The sequence below is a fragment of the Chelonia mydas genome, chromosome 1 (genome assembly GCF_015237465.2).
Source record: "Chelonia mydas isolate rCheMyd1 chromosome 1, rCheMyd1.pri.v2, whole genome shotgun sequence".
Taxonomy (NCBI): Eukaryota; Metazoa; Chordata; order Testudines; family Cheloniidae; genus Chelonia; species Chelonia mydas.
In genome coordinates, this window is record NC_057849.1 from 218161276 (window position 1) to 218178439 (window position 17164).

At 45.4% G+C, this 17164-nt stretch overlaps 1 protein-coding gene and 1 long non-coding RNA gene across 2 annotated transcripts; one reads left to right on the plus strand and one right to left on the minus strand.

The window, feature by feature from the left end:
• Positions 1 to 6295: 6295 nt before the first annotated feature.
• Positions 6296 to 8521, minus strand: LOC119567494. The gene is made up of 2 exons (XR_005227529.2): positions 8382 to 8521; positions 6296 to 6559 (listed from the first exon to the last, which is right to left on the minus strand). It is a non-coding gene; the product is annotated as an uncharacterized LOC119567494 (long non-coding RNA).
• Positions 8518 to 14118, plus strand: KCNA1 (potassium voltage-gated channel subfamily A member 1). The gene is made up of 2 exons (XM_037913571.2): positions 8518 to 8910; positions 9347 to 14118. Exon 2 carries the CDS (start codon positions 9978 to 9980, stop codon positions 11457 to 11459), a length of 1482 nt encoding a protein of 493 aa, XP_037769499.1. The 5' UTR covers positions 8518 to 8910; positions 9347 to 9977; the 3' UTR covers positions 11460 to 14118.
• The last annotated feature ends 3046 nt before the right edge of the window (positions 14119 to 17164 follow it).

Below are 17164 nucleotides of genomic sequence, written 5' to 3' on the forward strand. Positions count from 1 at the left end.
CAGTGTAGATGGTGGAACCCCAGGCTGGAAACAAGGGTTCAACAATTCTTAACCTGGGATTACAAAGTAGTGTAGATGCTCACACCCTAGGTTAACACAGGGTCTGCTAACGCAAGTTCTACTAACCCTGGGCTTACACTGTAGTGTAGACATAGCCTAAATGGCTTAGCAGATCAGCAGGAATTAGTACATTTGTCTAGATTTGCATGGGGAAGAATTGTTTCCCAAAACCTTTTTCAAACCTTGGGCCTCCTTTGCACCATTAATGGATGTTCAGAGCTCTTTCAGACTTTTGGCAAAGGTTCTGATCCTTTGTTCACTGCAAACTAGTCCTGTGCATTAGATCTCATTGATTTGAAGCTTCCACGCCAAGCTGTTTTTGAGATATGATGTGACAAAAGGGCATTAGAAGATTTTTCAAACAACACGTTTTTTAGGTCCATGGGCCACATTCTGAGCTCAGATCCAGTGGTGTAAATCTGGAATAACTCTATTGACTGAGTAGAGCTGTTCTGAATTTACACCACTATAAGTGATATTAGTTGAGCCCTCTGTCTCAGAAATGGTTTATCTAATTTGCCTACGAATTTCCATACAATTTATCCTCTTGCCAAAGACTATTTCTGTAACATTTCAAGCACAAAGGATCACAAAGGATTAAAATTGTGCTCAGAATGCAAGTTGCAGTCTTAAGTATGTCAGTCCATAATGGTTAGTGTAAAGAGCATGGACAGTTAAAAATTTGAACTAGGGATCAGGAAGGAAGTTCTATGCAGTGAATACACGATGGTATTTAGGATCATAAGGCAGCCAGTGTAATCACAGAAAGGACCTGTTGTTGCAAACTGAAAGTCAGAGCCTCCCTCTACAAAGACTGCTTTCAGAGTGCAAACTCCTGGGAAGTAGAAACCGTTCGTAACGAATCAATGTATGGCCATCAGAAAATTTCATAGGAGCAATCAGCCTGTGTGGGCAGGTACTCCCCTTAATAAAAGATTAGACAGATGAAGCTACTGCGAAGGAACCTCCCCAGACAGCAGAGAAAGTGGAAGGAGGTGGAGGTATTAATATACACAATTTTATTATTTAAAAAAATGAGTGTATATTTATTTATACTCCAAAAGAAATAGAAGGGTTTTATTATCTAGGAATATACTTGTGAATGGGTTTATGTTATTGTTCTTATTGTACTCTTAGGTCAGGCACTGTGGGCTGGATTAGACCTTTACAATCCAGCCCAGATCAGGAGCAGTGCATAGTTGCATTGCCCTAGGAGCAGAGCAAGAGCCAGATCTCTCAGAACCACAATTTGGTCCCTGCTGGTCTACGGGTGAAGTAAGCAGATTGAGCCATTCCCCGACACATCAAACTTCCCTCTCTGAATGAGAGAGGTTTCATCAGCCAACACATTGCTCCACCTGCTTCCCACCTGTGCACACCCACAATTCACCTACCCATGCAGGATGGGGAGTACCAACCTGGTAGTGTCTATTCATCTCCCCATTCAGGCTCCAGCAATGTGGGTAGCCCATGCAGGGGAGTACGGGGGTTCCTTAAACACTCTTGTTCCCCTGAATGTTTGTGCAGCCAGGCTATCATTTGAGCCCCATGTAATAACAGGAATTGCTGTCCTGGCTGACATCTCTGACACAGGCCCATACCTGATGCATCACAGGAAGGTAGTAAAAAAATGCACAATGATACGACACGAGGGAAAAAATCATTTTTGTCTCCCACAGGCTATCGGTGTGTTCTGAAGCATGAGATTTGATTATCCTTGTAGTAGAAATATCTAATACTATTGGAAGATAGTAACAAGGCTCATAAATTAGTGTTTAAAGAGGGCAAAAAACCTCTAAAGGGTTTTTGCAAGTTATATATGTGTGTGTGTGTGCGTGTTCTGTCAGCACCACAAACTTAAGTTGGGCTCTGGCAGTCAAACTGGGTTCTTTCCATCTCACGGATCATCAACAGTGATAGAGGCTCTGTAGGCCAAATTGGTCCCTTAGCTTCTCTTGTACAATGTCTTGAGATTATACATATTATACAATGTCTCTAGTGTTTTTTGGATTATGTCCTCAGTTCTACCTGCTCAAACCCATTTATGGGCTTACACAAGTGTTACTGTCACAGGGTATAATCTTAACATGAGGTTTCTCAGTTGTAGCTGAGGTCTTAAATTGTCTTACAGAACCTCTGTTATAGATGATCCATGGGATGGAGAGAACACATCCTGACTATCAGAAACCAGAGTGAGTTTGTAGGACTGGCAGCTAGGGGGAAAACCCCCCTCGTTTTTCAAACTGAGCAAAGTTGATGCAGAAACCAGAGAAACATGATACCTTCTACACAAAGTCACTTTGCAAGGAAGAGCCATTCTACCCAGACATACCCATTATCACTATGATCATGTAAGGTACTGATCACTCTAGTCCTGCTTTTGCAAAGCACTTAAGCATGTGCTTTACTTTAATCATGTGAAAAGTGTCATTAAAGTCCAGGCCTCACATTTAACAAGTTCTGGAGGGATTTTGCATGTGATGAGCAAAATCTGGGATTGCAAAATAACTTGCCCTAACCGATTTGATCTTCCAGCTATGTTAAGTGTTACTAACTATGATTGAATGCTATAAAAAGTGAATATCCAGCATGAACATCAGACAGGAAGGAGGGAGGGGATGTTTGGGAAGTGTGTGTGGGGGGGTGTTTAGACCCTTATGGGTGCTGGGCATATTGGTGAAGGAGAGACAGGCTCCACCAGGGGGAATGATGCCAGGCAAGTTCACCTGGGACCAATATTCCCTCTAATTTTTGACAGGCCGTGTGTGCAAATAATTTCTTCTGTGCAAATTTTTGATGGGCCCTGTGTGCAAAAAATTTCTTCTGTGCAAATTGTGCTTCTGTGCAAATTTTTGTGCACGTGGTGTTTCACCGTGTGCACAGGGTTGAGGATCTGCATGCGCGCGCACACGCGCACAGCTTAGAGGGAACAGTGCCTGGGACTAATGAATTCAATGAGAAACTGGGAAGCAGTTAATAGGCAGGGAAGTACCTGGCATAATAAGAGGAAGCTATGTCCAGTGAGGCTGGGCTAGAGAAGAGACTCCTTGGGAGAGAGGAACAGAGTGCAGCAAGCAAAAAATCCTACAGAGGAGGGTTTTCAGGGGGAAGCTGGTGGGCAGGGCTCACCAGCAAAGAAAATCAAGGACGAATGCTGCTGGGTGGCAGAGTTTCTGATAAGAAAGGGCTATGAATACTACTAATCTCAGAGAAACCTGGCTCACATGAAAGTCTTCAGTGGGCAACAACAGAAGCCCTAAATCAGAGGAATTACGTGCAGTGCAGAAGAAGGGTTGCTGTAGTTCTGAGTCCATGCGGACCTTAACCCAAGAGGAAAGAGCCTTCCCCAGCTAGTGACAAGAGGCCATTGACTGCAGAAAAGGATTCCAGCTTATGAAGGCCTCACTGATAAAAGACCTTGAAATGAGGCTAAAAATGCTGAGGGAGAGGCCTATCTTTGTCATGTAGCTTATTCCATCCTTTGGGACTGAATAAACTAGATCCCTGAAGGGGTGCTGTTCAATATATGAGCCTCAGTGGACTTATTAAAACCCTCATTTGGGGAAACTGAGTCAGAGATGCAATGGTAGTGTTGCTCTGAGCTGCCTGGGGGCACTCCAAGGATAAAGGCCCTGATTACAAGAGGCTCACAGCACTAAGTGGGTCTGTGTTACTCCTTTCCTGGCAAAGGTACACCATGGTTTATTATGGATGATGATATCAAACCAGATAGAACTTGCCTTAACTCCCAGATAGCAAAATGATATTGCAGGACTGGAAGTTGTATACTTAATTGTAGATTGATAAAATGTGACCTGTGAAAAATGAGAGATGGAAAAAATATAGAGCCCTGGTGAATGCTTATTTTACAGCACACTTTTTCAGAGTAGGACCCAGGGTTGGATTTACACCTTACGTGCCCCTAGGGACAGCATCTTCAGCGCCCCCCTGCCTACAGCGGACCTGCCTGTTGCACACAGTTTTAGAGAGGGAAGGTGCCCCTAGAATGCTGTCGCCCCCTAAGCACATGCCTACTATGCCTAACTGGAAATCTGGCCCCGGTAGGACCACCTTTTAAAATGCCACAGCAGTTGCCTTGGAAGACTTCCCCATGATTTCTGAAATGTCTGAATCACTGTTTTATGTCCAGTTTCTTTAACACACTTAGAGTGTCATGACCCACAATGAATGGTATTGTCATGAAAAACGCTGCTGCAGCTCTGTTCATTGTCAGCAGTAGCCAGCTACTTGCCCAACGTTTGCACATTAGAAGGTAATGCATGCCTCAGAAATGCAGAAGTCCATCGGTTCCTTTCTAATCCAACTTCAGAATTACATTTGCTCCATACAATCTTTCTTACCCCCCTGTGCCCTAAAAGTCCTTAGTCAGCATCTACACTGTTGTTGTTTTTTTTTAAAAAAAACCTTACTACAACGGCGGATCCTCCATGTGTCTGAGAAAAGTAGGGCGACCTCTAGCTTATTCAACAAGAAAGTCTTCCAATGGACAAACTTTTTCATTTAAATTGTGCAGAAAGTTCCAAGGGATAGATATTTAAACATATTTAGGTACATACAGATGCATATAGTTGTCTAGTGGGATTTTTGAAAATGCCTAGGTGCTTTTGAAAAATCACACTAGGCACCTGTCTGATCTTCGGGCACCTAAATACAGTACAGTACTCTTAAAAATAGGTCCCCAAATCCCTAACCTCATGCCCTTGTAGGACAGATTTTGTTTCTTGTGACCCAACAAAGAGAATTTTCTCCTTGTTCCTGAGATGCAAGAGTAGGGGGATAATGGTAAATTTCTGAATTTGCTGCCTTAGGTTACAGGTCATTTTGTCTGGTCATTTTCTCTGCCTTTTCTATAACATAAGGAGTGTCTAATATTAGCAACCTGACTTTGCTGCAACACCAGATCCTGTCTCATCATTTACAGTGATAAGTAGCTTGGGTAACATGTTATGGGACCTCCTTGTCTTCCAAGGCACAATCCTACTGTACGGTAGTTTATATTCCGTAATAAGACTGCCAGTGGCCCCATCCCGCTACTCCTGATAATGCACTTTTTCTAATGTGTTGTTGAATCAGCTATGCTGGAAGCATTTGAGTTATCAGCAAGAAGCAATGATTAAGGTATTCAAAATTATGAGGGAAGGGTATTATGAAAATTGATCAGTCTCCTTTTGTTTTTACACTGTCTCATAATATAAGGACAACTCAATGGGTACTGTTATTGTTTATGTTGCAATAGTACCTAGAGGTCACAATCAAGACTAGGACTCTTATGCTAAGCAATAACACATGGTTAGTCCTGGTCTACACTACAAACTTATATCGATATAACTACGTCACTCAGAGGTGTGGAAAATCTACACGCCTGAACCATGTAGTCATACCAACCTAACCCTGGATGTAGACATCGCTATGTCAACAGTAGGGCTTTTCCTGTCACCAAAGCTACCACCTTCCGGGGAGGAGGAATACCTACATGGACAGAAGCAGCTCTCCCATTGCCATAAGCAGCATCTTCACTGAGCACTCCAGTGGCACAGCTGCACCAGTGCTGTAAGTGTGGACAAGCCCTAATAAGGAGGGCTGGCTGGGAATTTTTCGACAGAACATTTTTTTTGCTGAAAAGAAAAAACGTTGCTGAAAAATGCTGATTTGTTGAAACTGACCAATCACTGAAACTGCGGGGGGGGGGGGGGGGGGGGGATGTTCAGAAACTGTCAAAATGGGCTGTTTCATTTGCAATGACTTTGTTTTGAAATATAACCTAATTTATACTCAAAAGGTCAAAACTGAACCAAAACATTTTGAAATGATTGAAACTAAATGTTTTGATTGATCTGAAGGTTTGCAAAACATTTTGAACTTTTTGGCGTGATTTGGGATGGGAAAAATCTCAAAAATTCTCACAGGACAGGAAAACCTTTTCCCACCCAGCCCTAATAGTAAAAGGCAGTCTCTGCCCCTAACAGTTTATAATCTAAACTGTTGAGATAAAGAAAGCACCATTATCCCCATTTCACAGATGAGATGCAGGAAAATTGAGGGACTTGGCCAAGCTAACACAAGCAGCCTGTGGCAGAACAGAGTTTTGAATTCCGAACCCTGACTTTCAGCCTAGTGCCTTATTCACAAGATCATCCTTATCCACTACATTTTGAACTTGTAAAAAAAATATAGTAACCTTTATAAAACATTAGAATAAGGTGAATATTCCAAATATGTTCATTGTTTTATTTATGCAAAAATAGCCAAATGTATTGAATACACCATTTTAAGAATATCTTGCAGCCAGCTCTGCGTAGCATGTAGTCGGACACTGGAATTCACTGCCGTAAGAGGATGTTGAGTCAAATACAGTTGCTGATTTTTTAAAAAAGGGTGAATAACTTTCTGATCTCTTTGGAGCCGGGATTGTCTTTTTATTCTGTGTTGGTACCTAGCACAACTGGGTCCTGGTCCACAGCTGGTCTCTTGGGCAATACTGCAATGCAAATAAATAATAGTTAAACTGCAAATGAGAGAGTACTGATCATTAAGGAGGAAAAGACAGGATAATCAGATCTCCTCTTTCAGGGTGTAAATGGTTGGCCTTGGGGTAGCAGAAGGATTTTCCTTGTTATAGCTCTTGGCCAGGAGAACTGTGGAGTTTTTCACCCTACCTTCAAAGCATCACAGTTTTGGTCACTGAAAAAGGCACTATACTGGACTATTCTGCCCAATGACCTGATGCCTTGTGGCAAATCCCTTCCTATGCATTTCTGCCGCAAGTAGTGCTGATTAGTATCGCTCCATCCAAGCTCTGATTGGCAGCAGAGGTAGGACAAATTGCTAGAAGATTTTAAAACTACCCTTCCTCTCTGAAAGAAAGCAGGAGAAATAAATAGGCGGACCTCAGAAGTGGGAGGGGAAGGAAAGGTCCACGGAGTCATGTGATTAGCCATTTTTAAGCTGCCAAGTGCAACCTTAATTGCACTTAATGTTTTATGCAGTGAAACACTAATGAGGCCAGCCCTCTTAAACGTGGATATGCCCCAAGTGCTTCAAATTACACTCATTTGTGCAATAAAACAAAGAATGGAAGAAAACAAGCCTGGGCTGTATTTGATCGCCTATCCTGGTTTGATAAAGCGAGCAGCCGGCTTTCATACAACGTACTGTAGGGAACAATCCTGCAAAAAGCGGATGACATAATAGGTCTTCTCCGAGTTATGTGATTCATCAATTCAGCGGGATAAGCAGCATGAAGGGCAATTTCCCTGTAAGATGCTGCTGCCGCTGCCCTCCCAATCAAATGCACACTGCACTGGATCCACGGTGAGGCCCCTGGGGCCAGCAAAGTGGAGCGCGGTCCATTAGCGAGCACGTGGCCGGGGGAAAGGGGGTCCCGTTGCAAAGGCCGGAGGCCGTGGCTGCGTGCCGGAGGGGCCGGGAATCGATGCAGCGGAAGAGCCAGCCGCAGATCTGGCTGCGCTGGCAGCTGCCCCGGGCTGGGCGCTGTCTCAGCAGCCGCTGCTGGCGCCCGGACTGCAGGCGCATCGCCTCCCGAGCCACTGCTCCGGCCAAGCGCCGGGCGGCCCCGCACCGGGCGAAGGCCTGCGGGGGAGGAGCTGGGGCGGGGGGCAGCCCGACCCCCGGGCGTGTCCTGCTGCCCAGCTCGGGGGGCAGCCGGGGCAGAGCCCGGGTAAGCGGCTGCGCTACCAGCCTGCCTGCGCGGCGCGGCCGGGGAGCCAGTCCCAGCCCGGGCCGGGCGGTGAGGAGTTGATGGGAGCCGATCCGAGCGGAGTGATTGGGTTGAAAGATGTGACTGGCGGGGGAGGGGGGGGGGGACCTGCTCCCCAAAGGGCGCCGTAGGTCCCAGGCGGGAAAGGTCCCGAGAAAGAGATTAACCCAAGAGCCAGGCTCCGGGTTAGTGTCAACCCCCCTCCCCCACCGCAAGAACCGGCTAGCCCGGGGCTGGCCCGGCCCCTCGCTGCTCCTGCGGCCGGAGCGGAGCGGGGCGCTGCACCTCGCGGCGAGCCCGGGAGCCCCCGGAGCCGCTGCGGAGCGCGGGCCGCACGCCCCGGGGGGGGCTCCGCTCGCCTGGCCCGCGCCGCCGCCCGCATTGCGTCGCGCCTGGCCCCTTTGCAGCGCTCGCTCGGACCCAGGGGGGCGGCTGCTGCGCGTGGGTTTAAACCCCGCCGGGAGCTGGGGGCGGGGTGGGGGGGTGAGGGCTGCTCCAATGGCACCGGGGGGGGGAGGGGAGAAACGTGCGATCGCCCCTTTCCCCTCCTCCCCCCCCCCCCCCGCACCGCACCGCACCGCACCGCTCTCAGGTTTCTGCTGATCCTGCAGCCTCAAGGAATGGCTCGAGTTTGCTCCTTGCGCTGCCCGTATTCCGCAGCCGCCTCGCCTCTGCCGCGCGCCTCCCGCGCCTTCCTCCTCCTCCTGCCGCCGCCGCCGCTGCTCTAGCCGGGGACGCAGCTGCAGGGCTGCGGCTCTGCCCATCCCCTGCCGCCGCCCGGCTCTGCTGAGGGCACAGGCAGAAGGGGAGAGCGGGAGGCGCGCGCCGCGTCCTGGCTCTTGGTTGGACGCGATCCTTTCGGGTGGGTGTCCCTGCCCCCCCCCCGCCCCATCGCCACCCGACTGGTCCCCAGCGCCGCCGAAGCTAGCCGATGACTATTTCAGCCTCTCGCAGGCAGCCCTGTGAAGCGATCTCGGCAGGGGCACAGGCGGAGGAGGAGGCGGAGGGCGAGTTGGCTGCGGCGCTTTCTGGATGCGGCCGCTGCGGCTGCGACTTGACGCATTCCGGCAGGGTCTCCCGCTCCGCGTCCCTCCAGCTGACCCGGGGGGCAGGTAAGGAAGGAAGACCTCGCGCTCTGCTTTTCTGCCTCGCCCCTCCCAGCCCAGATCTCTCCCCCCCCCCCCCGGCCCCCTTTTTCTTGTGGCTTCACCCTGCTGCAGAAAGGGGGCTGCAGCTGCGATCCCCCCCGCAGCCCCGGAACCGGGTTGGCTGGAGGCGGCTAAGTTTCTGCAAGAGGGGGGTTGAGACGCGGGAAGTGCAGGCAGGCTGCTGCAAACCCTCTGAAGTTACCGGGAGGCTTTCCCCTGCCTCCAGAGGGCTTTGGACCAGGTCCTTACATCGGAAGGATGTCCGATGTATGAATGTGTGGGAACGGGGGTGTTAACACTATGGGAAAAGCATGATGCTTCTTGCTGTCTCCCCCCATCCAGCCCAGCTGAGTGTGTTGTGGTTTTTTTACCTATCTACTTTCCCCCTCTCCCCTTGCAGCTTCCAGCGACTGCCCCGAAGCCAGCTTTACCCCCCCAACCCAAGAGGCGGGAGGCCAGTGGAAATTGCTGTGTTGGCATTGCAAGCAATCGCATCCCAGCCCCCCTTTTTATTTATTTATTTTGGTGGTAACTCCGTGGCAGCGGCAGCAGTGATGGTCGAGCCAGCGAGAAAAGCAGCAGGATCCTGTTAAAGGCAAAAGGAACTGGCTGGGAGGGGGAGCCCAGCCTGGGGTTTGTGTGTGATTGACACCCCACAAACCCTTCCTCCTTGGGACATACACAGGGGACCTCTCATGCCTCCCTCCGCTCTCCTCTTTCCCCTCTGAGGTTCTCCACCCCTTATCCCTCCCTTTCGTGATTCTCTCCATCCCAGGCCCCTTTCCCCTCATCTGTTTCTCCTTCACCTTTCTGGGGTTTTCCATCCCTGATCCTCATCCTCTTTCCCCCCACCTAAAGCTCTCCATTCTGGATCCACCACCCCTCCTTACCCCCTCTAAGGCTTTGCATCCCAGATCCGCCATCCTTCTCCTCTGAGGCTCTCCCCTCTTGGTGCTCTCCATTTCAGACCCCTCTCCCCCACCCAAGGTGTCCGTCTATATCCCTGAGACTCCACACCCCCCTGTGCCACCATGACCGTGATGGCTGGAGAGAACATGGATGAGACCTCTGTCCTGCCAGGTCACCCCCAGGATAGCTACCAGCCAGATGCCCATGATGACCACGAGTGCTGCGAGCGGGTGGTGATCAACATCGCCGGGCTGCGCTTTGAGACCCAGCTGAAGACCCTAGCCCAGTTCCCCAACACTCTGCTGGGCAACCCCAAAAAGCGCATGCGGTATTTTGATCCATTGCGCAACGAGTACTTCTTTGACCGGAACCGGCCCAGCTTCGATGCCATCCTCTATTATTATCAGTCTGGAGGCCGGCTCCGCAGGCCAGTCAATGTGCCTCTGGACATGTTCTCTGAGGAGATCAAGTTCTATGAGCTAGGTGAGGAGGCCATGGAGAAATTCCGGGAGGATGAAGGGTACATCAAGGAGGAGGAGAGGCCCTTGCCTGAGAAGGAGTACCAGCGCCAGGTTTGGCTCCTGTTTGAGTACCCAGAGAGCTCCGGGCCAGCCAGGGTCATTGCAATAATCTCAGTCATGGTGATCCTCATCTCCATAGTCATCTTCTGCCTAGAAACTTTGCCGGATCTGAAGGAGGACAAGGACTTTACAGGGACTCTGCACCACATTGACAATTCCACTGTGATCCACAAGTCCAACATTTTCACTGACCCCTTCTTCATCGTGGAGACCCTTTGCATCATCTGGTTCTCCTTTGAGCTGGTGGTGCGCTTCTTTGCCTGTCCCAGCAAGCCCGAGTTCTTCAAGAATATCATGAACTTCATTGACATAGTGGCCATCATCCCCTACTTCATCACCCTAGGAACTGAGATGGCTGAGCAGGAGGGTACCCAAAAGGGGGAGCAGGCCACCTCTCTGGCTATCCTGAGAGTCATCAGACTGGTAAGAGTCTTTAGAATCTTCAAACTCTCCAGACATTCTAAGGGCCTCCAGATTTTGGGACAAACTCTCAAAGCAAGCATGAGAGAGTTAGGTTTACTAATCTTCTTCCTCTTCATTGGGGTGATCTTGTTCTCCAGCGCGGTGTATTTTGCTGAAGCTGAAGAACCTGAGTCTCATTTCACAAGTATCCCTGATGCTTTCTGGTGGGCTGTGGTAAGCATGACCACGGTGGGATATGGTGACATGTACCCTGTGACAATTGGAGGCAAAATCGTAGGCTCCTTGTGTGCCATCGCTGGTGTGCTGACAATTGCCCTGCCTGTACCTGTCATTGTGTCCAACTTCAACTACTTCTACCACCGAGAAACAGAAGGGGAAGAACAGGCTCAGTTACTCCATGTTAGCTCCCCCAATTTAGCATCTCACAGCGATCTGAGTCGCCGTAGCTCCTCCACAATCAGCAAATCTGAGTACATGGAAATCGAAGAGGATATGAATAATAGCATAGACAATTTTAGAGAGGCTAATCTCAGAACTGGCAACTGCACCATAGCCAATCAAAACTGTGTTAATAAAAACAAACTGCTGACTGATGTGTAAAAAAAACAAAACAAAAAACACTCTCAGCTTGAAGACTTTAAGTGACTCGGTCACACTTTGTAGATGCTTTACTAGTAGTCTTTGAATGCTTTATTTATATCGTAAATGCATTGTTGCATTGCGAATTTTTGCTCAGCGATCAAGAAGTTTTCAGGATCCATGAAAGATAACGTTTTTGGTTATTTTTAAAGGGTATTTTCCAACTGGTAAATGATAACTATTGAACTAGTCTAGTGATAAATAACAATCATATGCTTCTAAATCTAAACTTCTTTTTTTCATCCTAGTTGCTTGTTTAACTTAATTTTAAACAAAACACAACAGACAATTTTAGAGATATAAAAATATGCATGGATTCCAGTACAATATTCTGCAGAACTGCACAATGCATCCAAGAAAGTGCATCAGATAAAAAACTTCAGCAAAATATATGCAGCAAGCATTTGCTGCTGTTTTGATCAACTGAAGTGTGAATTTCCCCTCTTTTGTGAAAGATGATGTAGTTCCAATCTACAGATTCATGCAGCACCTTATTAAAAATACACGTAAGCCTGGTCTTGTTGCTGTATACACCCTTAACATAGAAGAACTATTGTATAAGAAAAAAAAAAAGACAAAACATCTGCAATGCTGCTAAGTTTTCTTAAGAGCAGATGGTTTAAACACACTTTTTCCCCCTCTCCAGGACTGGAAGCAAAACTTTTAGCCCCTTTGTTGCAAGATAGCACAATGGAGTTTAATATAAGCATGTCTGAATTTGATACTATTTACTTTATAATCGCATGCCTGAAACGTTACCTCAGACAACAGGGGATAAGCTTTTGTTTGAAATGAATCTTCTAAAAATAGGTTCTTTATCTTTTCTTTTTTCTTTTCTTTTTGATTTGCATTCACCAAAAGTGCACTCCTTAATTTATTAAATATTTGATTAGTAATTTAAAGTACTGTATTTAAGTATGTATGTTAGTCAAACGGGAACAATAACTTTTGGAGATCTAAGCATGTTCAAATATTCAGCATTATGGCCTAAATGACTAAGGTGTAGCTTGAATTGATTAATGCATGAATTCAGTAATAATAATAATAATTAATAATTAATAAAGCACTTGTTGGATTGAGGGCCAGAAAGAACTGAATAGAGAGACCTGATGAGTTTCCTGCATTGCTCAGGGAAATGTGTTGGCTTCTGTCCAGGCACTGTTGGAAAGGAACATATCCCATCCCTTAAAGGGAAAACTATATGGAAAATTAAGAAGTCAAGTTATGTATAGCAACACCTAAGAACTAGTATCCTTTGTAGGTGAAATGCCTTTTGGTGCAGTCTCAGAATGTAAATGAAACTTATCTATTGTATACATCCAAATCACAGTAGCAGTTTTCTTTTGCAGTCATTATTTGAGGTCTATAGACTTTTGTACTCCCTAAAACGCACTGAAGAGACTCAACAGATTGATTTAGATAGTTGCTTAGTGCCTTTATCCTTTATCTACTGAATCGCTGAAAGTGCCTCCATGAATAGAGCTGATCATAAGTAGTGAAGGAAGGGGCAAGTCACCAACAAACAATCAGGAATGTACTGTGCTATCTCCAGGGACAACACAGAGAGAGAGAGAGAGAGAGAGAGAAGAGGAGAGCAAAGACCACCAGCACCCTAGGACACCTTTCTTCCCCTGGCAATGTGATGCTGTGGGGCTCAGCATTTGCCTCTGCCAAATAAGTCACAATCATGTTTATGCAAGACTCAAAGTTTTCCCAGATTGTTTATAGAGACAGCGCTGCCCTCATCGTTTTTGCCTTTCCTTCCCCTGAGATGGCTCTTTGGCAACCTGCCCTGGAAGAGCTGAACACAGGAGGAACGAAGGACCATCACTTACTGCAGCATCGACAGGCAGGCAACCAGATGGGAGGGCTGCACCTTTCTTTCCCCTTGGATTCCCCAGGAGGTAGGTGAGAGAGGCTTCCCATTTCGCAGCCAAGCACACATCCCTGTCTCCCTCCCTCTTTCACTAAACTCCCTCAGAAATCCCACAGATTTTAAATCCTATTGCAGATCATTCCAGCATCTCCCATCCGTCCCCACTGTGACCTGATGGACGGTAGCAGTGCTGGGAGAAGGAATCTTCTGCAGTATGCAAGCCTTGACCAGTAGGCCTTGGAAGATGACAAACTTTCAATCTTAACCAACATAGGCACTAATCCTTTTTTTTTTTTCTTTAAAGGACAATGTTGAGAATCTTCATTCTGCACTTAGCATGTGGCAAGCTGCTGTTGAGCCATTTCCCATTGTACAGGCCCCCTCTTACTCCCACCCCCATCATCTACATATCAAGGCACTTATAATGTAAAAAAAAAAATTAACTCTGCAGTTATGCACAAGTCTAACACGCCAGGTTTACAGAAAGACTTGACGTCTCACCGTGTGGCTTCTATTAATATTAATGATCACTTTCCGATCAAGGACAGAGGGATCTCAAAGAACTGCAAAGCATCGGATAGAACAGGGCATTAAACTCTCCAGATAGATGAGGTAAAGCTTCCTTCCCAACCCCCGCCTCACAACACACCCTTCCCACTAGAATTAAAATCTGGCGGTCACGATCTTCCGTAGTCGAGGATACAACTTCCCGTGGTTAGACTGACTTGCATGCTGCATTCAGTTCAAAACAGCAATAATCAGTTCAGTGCAGTGGGACTGATGATCAGAAAGTAGCACCTGAGAGACGAGGCCTCACGTTAGCAACATGGTTTCTACAGTAGGTGGGTAGCCGCACCTTCGTTTAACTACCAGACGGATGATTATCCTGCGGGTGTAAAGAGAAAAGTGCTGCATGCAGTGGGTCTTTTATTAGCAGGGGGTGGGGTGAATCATTAGGGTTTGGGGTGGCTTGGGGAGTCTGAATGTTGCTTCCCCATTTATAGCTCATTACAAAAGAACTAAATAAGTATGGAGTACAGGGATTAACCTCATGTAGCATAGGCATGCATTTTTGGCAAGTATGACAAAAAAAGCTCTCACCCCTTTGCACTAAATGTGCTGAAATGTCTTTGTAGGCCTGAAGGTGCACTTAACAACTGCCTGTTCTTACCAATAAATGTCTTTTTCTTTTTTACATTTTCTTTTCTACTGTATTTCTTTTGGTGAATGGCTTGACCTCTAAAATGAATGTTTCCTCCAGTGGGAGAAGACTGGAAATGGGCTGATGGCATATTCATTGTCTCTCCAAAGGAGAGAAAGAGGCCCTAATTCAATAGCGTGGTTTAGGGAGAGTTGTCTGTGCTAGAGTTGTCTGAAATATCACCAATCACTATGATCTTAACCAGAAATCTTTGCAGTGTGCTAATCCACAACAGGTGATCAATTCAAGAGAGAATGAAAACAAAAGGCTTTGTAGTCACCTTCCTTATTGGAATTGGTGGAAGGAGGAATGCTACAATAAAGGGCCAAATTCATTGGTGGGGTAACTCCACTGAAGTCAACACACTTGATTCTCTTAGTACTTCAGCCAGTTTGACTTTGCAACTCCATTGACTTAACTGGTTCATCTGGGTGTAAATGATCAAATTAAGCTCCTTGACTTCAGTAAAGTTACACTAGTGATGAATATGATCCAAGGCAATTAACTTCCTGTTACAAATGCTGTGTACATGCATGGGATTAACTTTATTCTTGTAAGTGAAGTTAAGCATGTGCATGTAAGGTATGTCTACATTTGAGATGGGAGCTGTGATTCCCAGCTTGCATGGAGGTATCCACGCTAGCTCTGCTCAAACTAGCAGCCTAAAAATAGCATTGTAGCCAGGGTAACACAGCCAACAGCTTGGGCTAGCTGTTTGCAGAATAGGGGCTTGGATGCCTAAACCAGTAGTCCTTGCTCAGACAATAGAACTGTTGGTTTCAATAATTCTACCCAAGTAGGGATTTCAAGGATCAAGCATTTCTTAGCAGATCAGCTACATATACCGTAATTAATTAAAGATTGCACTGGATAGACAAATGAACCAGGGACAAATTTAATTCTCAAGTTTTGGCTAAAAGACCATCGTTTTAATTAAACAAATGTACAGAGCCTTTTTTTTCCCCATTACAATATAGCTGAAACACAAGTGATATAAAATGCATAACTAACATTTTAAAGATAAACATAAGGAATCAGAGGTCATTTTTCCCAAGTAATGCCTGCCTTTGGACAATACAGACTCTCTTTATTTTTGGATATCCCTGCATTGTATTGAAATTAAAATAAACAGAACTTGAAATGGGAGAAGAAAAACTCATCACTTAATTTATTAAAGAAAGCTTGAAAAGGTTATGCGAAAACATGCCTAATGTATGTTTTTCTTTTTTTCTTCCTTTGACTTTAGATCGATTACCTGTACTTACAAGGGTGACATTCAAGGTTAATTTCACCCATAAAACAGAAAAGGAACATATCACTGTTTCAAAGTGCTTTCCCGTTCTGGGCTTGATCCTATATCTCATGCATACTCAACACTTCAGTCAACTTTGGCTGGAATTTTGGATGCACAGGGTATGCAGTATCAGTTCCAAAGTGTGATTCACCTTTCTTTTTTAGGGGGTCTCTTAGTCACAGAACTAAGTCACAGGTAGAAATAGCAGGTTGTCTTCAGCAATCTCACAACATTGTTGTAAAGAATGGGAACTACAAAACAAACATACTTTTTAAACTGCTTTAACCAGGGAACTACATTTTTATTTTTGTTGGAGTTTTCTCAGGACAGGTATAGCACATATTGTTTTGCTATGTCCTAAAATACTACTTTAGATTAATCAAATGTGTTGATGCCTATATTTACATCAGGAAACTTCAGGGTATTCTAACTTTTTTTTTTTTTTTTGGTGTAGGCGAATTGTGCTCCACTAAGGCCAGCAATTTATATTATCAGTGAATACTGCACCTTCATATTGTAAAAGAATGAAATAAAGCTGCGGTCTTCACTGAAATTTGTCTGAAAATATCCTATTTGTATCTCTGTAGCTCTGTTCATTTCACCTGTTCTTAGAGACTAGCAAGTATTACTCAAGGCTACAAAAAAAATCCCTTTCCCTTCCTAGTCTCTCCGATAACTAAAGTGAGTACATGTGGCATTAAATTCCTTTAGATGCATTAGTCTTTGATTAATGTTGTTGTTTCAGTGACATTTCTATAATGTAATTGGGATCAAATGTATATTTTGCTTTTGTACAGAAGTAAAAAACGATATTTTTATGACTAAATGCAGCAAAAAAACCCTTATAATATAACCTGCTAAAATGATATATGTATTTCCTTTCTATGACCTGTAAACTACTTTTTTTTTTTTTCAGGACATTGGTTTGAAACTGTAAATAACAGCTGTAGGCAGGAATGTATATGGACTCTGTGACATACCTCTGATTTTAAAGATGAAGTCTTACCAATGTTAAATATCGAAACTGAATAGTATTTATATAAAGTGCACCATCAGGGCAACAAACCATTTAAGCTGACATAGCTCTGTTTATTTCCGCAATTTGCAAATTGCTTACACTTTGAGTCAAGTATGTATTTCATTGTTACATTACTGTTCATTTTACTTACAGCAATTAAATAGTTTGATTTTGTCAGTTTTAGGGCATCTAATGTTACAAGTTTCTAACTTTTTATTTAAGTGCATAGTTTTCATCTATGCAATTTGACTTGCTTCTGTCACTTGCTCATCTGTTC